The sequence below is a fragment of the Entelurus aequoreus genome, linkage group LG02 (assembly GCF_033978785.1).
Source record: "Entelurus aequoreus isolate RoL-2023_Sb linkage group LG02, RoL_Eaeq_v1.1, whole genome shotgun sequence".
In the NCBI taxonomy this organism is placed as follows: Eukaryota; Metazoa; Chordata; class Actinopteri; order Syngnathiformes; family Syngnathidae; genus Entelurus; species Entelurus aequoreus.
Genome location: NC_084732.1, coordinates 46233245 through 46239244, shown reverse-complemented (window position 1 = coordinate 46239244; position 6000 = coordinate 46233245). Strand labels below are relative to the sequence as shown.

Here is a 6000-nt window from a genome sequence, read left to right as displayed (position 1 = left end):
CAAAATGACGCATTTGTCTTTATCTTTAGATTCCTTCTTGGATTTGCGCTCGCTGCTTGATGACTGTTTTCCCGGACTGGCTGTGGTGGCGACTGCTGCTGCTGACGTTGCTGCTGCGACTGTCCCGGCGCCTGCTGCCGGGCCGCCGCCTCCTGCGGCCGCTCTGTCCGCCTCGTCTCCCTCTGCAGGCTCCTGTTGACCCTGCAACACGCACCAAGAATTATACATCATTTACTGGATGGAGTTTGTCCTCCCTTTTCAACCAATTTTTGCCCAGTTTTGAGGTCAGAGGTCACTGATGTTTCAAAGACCTGTGCCTGTGCTGCTGCAGCAGCAGCCGCCGCCGCCTGCTCCTGTTCCTGGTAGTACTGCGAGGCTCTGCGGTCCTCCTCCTCCTGCAGCTTCTTTGCCAGCTCCAGGTCACTGATGCCGGGGAGCTGCTCCCACTGGAGGTCTTGACTCTGCTGCTCCTGCTGCAGCGACAGTGCCATCAGGTAGTCCTGACGCACGTAGGAATCACAGCGGGAAGGAGAATGCATGTCAATATGCAGAACATCACACCTCCTCCTAAACTACAATATTCATGGAGCTGTACAATATTGACACAAATAAAGGACGACCTTAAATATAAGGCACACCTTCCAGGGTTTTCGCCAGATTGCTAACTTACATGTGGCATTGGGGGCGTGGCTAGGGGCATAGTCAATATGACATAATCATATATAGTGCATCCGCAAAGTATTCACAGATCTTCAATTTTGCCACATTTTGACATGTTACAGCCTTACTCCAAAATTTATTAATTTCAATTTTGTCCTAAAAATTCCACAGACAATAACCCATAATGACTATATGATTTTTTTTTTTTTTTTTTAAATAGCAAATTTATTGAAAATAAAAACTAGAAAATCACATAAAAAAGTACTCAAACCCTTTTCTCAATACTTCGTTGATGCACCTTTGGCAGCAATTACAGCCTCAAGTATTTTTTAATATGATGCCACAAGCTTGTCACACCTATCTTTGGGCACTTTCGCCCATTCCTCTTTGCAGGACCTCTCAAGCTCCATCAGGTTGGATGAGAAGCGATGGTTTTTATCCAATATTTAAATATTTAAAGTAGGGCTGTCAAAAATAACACAAAAAAATCTTTAAATTAATTGTATCTATTCAAGTGAGTAATCCAAATTCAAAAGTGTGATTAATCTGATTAAGAAATAATTATTTGACAGCACCAATTTAAAGATAAACATGACATGTTTGCTAACTTGCAAAGCTTTTGAGACACTTTTTTGTTTTAAAGAAGCTGCATCCCTCCAGGTCTCTGGTGTTTTGTGTGTGGAAGGAAGAAAAGCTCTGACTCGCTTAGGGGAAAAGTAATCTTGCAGCACTTGTTGGTCTGTATGTCCAGTACGGGTGGTCTGGGTTTTTACGATGTTTCGTGGTTTTGAACACGCCATAAATAAATTAAAGCCTTAATTTTGGTCCATTAACAAGTTTCGGATGAGAGCCAGAAGGAAGGATAAAGTAGTCAGCTGCTTCTAGTCGGTAGGCTCCAAGTGAGACTTTTTACTGGGGCAGTCAAAGTTAACTCACGCAATTAATCACAAATATTTATCGTATTATTCATATATAGTTGCAGATTATTTGTGGAATTTATTTTGACCTAAAAGGCGCAGGTTGTTATACGATCAGTGATCAGGTCAATGCATAACTCAGTGTTATAATGAATGAGAATACTCCGACTGGTGTGCTCACTGGTAAATTTTACTTCAAAATAAACACTCACTGGACTTAAGATAAAACTGTCACTAAGTTTTGAGCAAATACATGACGTTGTTTAAGTGAAACATTTCAAAAATGTTCCTGGATGACATTCTGACAATAAAGTTGCATTTGTCAATCAAAATAATGGGTTCTTTCTTTAATTAAAGTTAATTTAAATTATTAATGCAAAAATGTTACTGCTATTAATCACAATGAATGAAAATGCTAAATATGATTAATCTGATTAAAAAATCTAATTGTTTGACAGCACTACCACTCCAATTTAATCATTTAACTCATATAATTAATCACAAAAAATAATCACATCAATCGCGTATGAACACAGATAACTCACCCAATTTATCTTGAGTGCACATGCTCAGGTTGCTATGTGGTCAGTTATCAGGTGAGTAAGGTGAGTAATTTGTCTGAGACAAATTTTGCTTCGAAATACTCCCCCCATGAGACTTAAGATAAAACTATTAGCAAGATTTGGACAAATAAATAAAATGCATTCAAATAACACATTTAAATGAATATTGCTGTATCACATTCTGACAATAAAATTGCATTTGTGTCAAAATACTAGGGTCTTTACTCTAAGTTAAATTATGCATGCAAGCAATTTACTGCGATTAATCAAAACGTAAAAGTGTGATTGCCGTATTTCCCAGACTTTAACGCTTTGAATACTGCAGCTTATAAAAGCGGTCGGCTAATTCATGGATTTTTCTTTGCCAACAGCTATAATGTTTTGTATTCAACAAATAGTTTTCATAATACACTGATAGAGATACCAAAAAGCTGTGTTTATTGTTTGTGCTATGGCACCATCTTTTGGGCGAGTTCGCTCAACACAGGTGCTGCAGGTTGAAAATGTACTTCCTGTTTCGTGCCTTTAACCGGAAGTATAACCGTCCACAGCGTTTCTGCTTGAAAGGACTCTTCATTTATCACTCCAAGCAACATTTTTAAGTTTTACAATATAACTAAAGCAATTCATACTTACTAAGCCATCCTACGTGTGATGTCTGTCGGAGTGTTTTCATGCATATTTGCACATGCTATCTTAATGTAATCAACCTAGCATCGTTAGCATTAGCGAATATGCTAACACGTTTGTGTCTGTGTTAGTATTATTAACTTACAAATGTATTGTTTCAGTTTTGTAAATTCACCAAAACGTCACCGTGGAGTTCTTCAGTCTATTTAGCTGTTGGAAAGCTATCTTCCGCGGCGAGTGGGTCCATGACGATGACTTCCGTTTTGTTTGATCAGTCGTTTTACTGCCGTGTGACAGGCACCGTTTGGAAACAATTAAGGTATGTAGTAAATAAACATTTACAAAATATTTCGTACTGGTATATATCTGCGGCTTACAGTCCGATGCGGCTAATATATGTAGAAAAATGATTGTCTTCTATAATTTGGTGTGAGCTGCTTAAATACCAGTGCGGTCTATAGCCCGAAAAATAGGATAGTCCAGTAAAAAAAAAAGTTTTTTACACAATGCGCCAAAGGAAACAAAAAAGTTGATTCTCCCACCCCTAAAAAAAATTGCTATTATTATGTATCTCAAGTGTAATTGACCCTAATATTGTGGCCGGTGAGTGTTGATATAGTTGTATTGTTATTGGTTACAATATCAATAGGATGTTTTCTATACAAAATCCACAAAAATAATAATAATAATAAATTCTCCTCAAACGAATCTTTGGGAAAAGTATGTGCCTGAGTAAACAGTCAATACCATCTGGCCAAGCTATTGTCTTTTGGTGTAAGTGGACAATTTGTCAGCAAGCTCTGGATTTGACCAGATGGCTGCAAAAACCTGCAGAGGAGACAAAAACCTGATGAATAATTAAGGGTGCCAGTGGGAATGTTTGGTACATTGTGGAAGGAAATTTTCAGGATGCGGTAGGAGCTTTGGAAAGGAGGGAGGAAGGGGGTTGGCTCCATAATAATTCATTTATTATTGAGAAATATACACAAGCGTGCAGCTGTGTTTGGCACAATGCACAAGACTAAAACTACAATTACTTCTCCACTGTTGCAAAATGTAATGTCTCCAATGTCAAAAGCTATGAAGTGTACCAAAATAAATCTGTCCTGCACCAATTTTTGGTACCTAAAGTGTGGAGCTATGTTTAATGCAGTCTCTTGATTGGTGGACAGGAAATGGTCACGTTCAATTCTGTCTGTCTACAGCATAGAGTTGCGCGATATAGACGATACATACACATACATACACGCTACATGATATACGTTTGGCAGACAATAGAGCTTTTAATACTATTGTTGTATCTGATAATGCATGTTGATGACACATTTACTAGCTGTGTCCAGCAGCAACTGCAACAAGTGAACGATTGTTTCCTCAACGCAATGTAGCGTCCTAATGTGCCTCCGCAGTCTAAGTCGGCAATCCTTGTCTCCATGGCGGCAAATAAACGGCGTTTCTTACAGGTACTATTATCACTGGAGAACGAGGAGTAGCTATACTACAAAAAGTACTGTTCCTAATATACATAAACGACATGTCATCGGCATGCGACTGTGAATTGTTTTTGTTTGCGGATGACTCTGCCTTGCTGGTATCCGGCAAGGACAAGTCACAGGTGGAGAAAATCCTCAGTGCTGAGCTCTGTAGAACTTGCACCTGGCTCGTTGACAACAAGCTATCCATCCACTTGGGTAAAACAGAATCCATCCTGTTTGGGTCCCACATCAAACTTAAGAGAGTCAATGACTTCACCATAAAAGTAGGTGACAGTGTCATCACCAGGAAAGATGAGGTCACCTACCTAGGTTCCATTCTAGAGGCTAACCTTTCCTGTGATAAAATGGCAACCAAGGTAATCAAAAAGGTTAACCAACGAACGAGATTTCTCTACAGAATTTCCTCTCTGGTCAACAAAAGCACCTTGAGGATTCTGGCGGGAACTCTCGTTCAACCCTTTTTCGATTACGCATGCACCTCCTGGTACCCTAGCACCTCCAAAACCCTCAAATCTAAACTCCAAACATCTCAGAACAAGCTAGTCAGGTTACTTCTAGACCTCCACCCCAGATCCCACCTCACTCCTACCCACTTCTCTAAAGTGGGCTGGCTCAAGGTGGAGGACAGAGTTAAACAACTTGCACTGAGCCTAGTCTATAAAATCCGCTACACCTCCCTGATACCGAAGTACATGTCAAACTACTTCCTTAACGTAAATGACCGCCATAACCACAACACCAGGGGGTGCTCCACTAACCACGTTAAACCCAGATTCCGAACTAACAAAGGTCTTAACTCATTCTCTTTCTATGCCACATCAATGTGGAATGCGCTCCCAGCAGGTATAAAAGAAAGGGCATCTCTATCCTCCTTCAAAACCGCAATAAAAGTTCACCTCCAGGCAGCTACAACCCTAAACTAACACCCTCCCCGGATTGCTAATAATCAAATGTAAACAATCAAATGCAGATACTTTTTCTTTTTCTTATGCCATCTGATCTCTCTCTCTCTCTCTATGTCCACTACTTGATGTCCATAAACCCCCCCCCCACCCCCCGCCCCACACCCCTGATTGTAAATAATGTAAATAATTCAATGTGATTATCTTGTGTGATGACTGTATTATGATGATAGTATATATGATAGTATATATCTGTATCATGAATCAATTTAAGTGGACCCCGACTTAAACAAGTTGAAAAACTTATTCGGGTGTTACCATTTAGTGGTCAATTGTACGGAATATGTACTTCACTGTGCAACCTACTAATAAAAGTCTCAATCAATCAATCAATCAATGCTAACCGCTAAGCTAGAGTTTTTGAATATCCACTCAACAAAGGTGGGTGGATCGATACAAATATCAACAGTAACAATACCAAGTACAGTATATTATCAGTATGATGTATGTATGTTTGAGTATTGATACTACAGTGATTATGTTGATATTTCTTATGTTCAGAAAATCTTTTGTTGTTTTTGTTTACAAATTCAGGAAATAAGTCTCTGGAAAGTGGATGACTTGAAGGGTAAAACAAAGGATTTAAATCAGAGCCTAAAGTAGTAAATCATTTTAATATTTAATTGATATTGTTACACCGCCATCCTGTGTTTTTGTCTGATTACAATGGTGATCAAAAATTTAATGCGCACAATATGCATTATTTATTATTCATTCATAGTTTCCATCTATCCATCCATTTACTACCGGTTGTCCCTTTCGGGTTCGCTGG

General features: G+C 39.2%; 1 protein-coding gene across 1 annotated transcript in view; it reads right to left on the bottom strand.

The window, feature by feature from the left end:
- The window catches only part of mindy2 (MINDY lysine 48 deubiquitinase 2), a 60315-nt gene that overhangs the window by 530 nt on the left and 53785 nt on the right, over positions 1 to 6000 (bottom strand). The window contains exons 8-9 of the mRNA XM_062027832.1: positions 312 to 500; positions 1 to 201 (exon numbers count right to left, since the gene is read on the bottom strand). The exon at positions 1 to 201 is cut by the window's left edge and continues 530 nt beyond it. Coding sequence (XP_061883816.1) covers positions 1 to 201; positions 312 to 500 — 390 coding nt within the window. The remainder of the gene's footprint in view (positions 202 to 311; positions 501 to 6000) is intronic.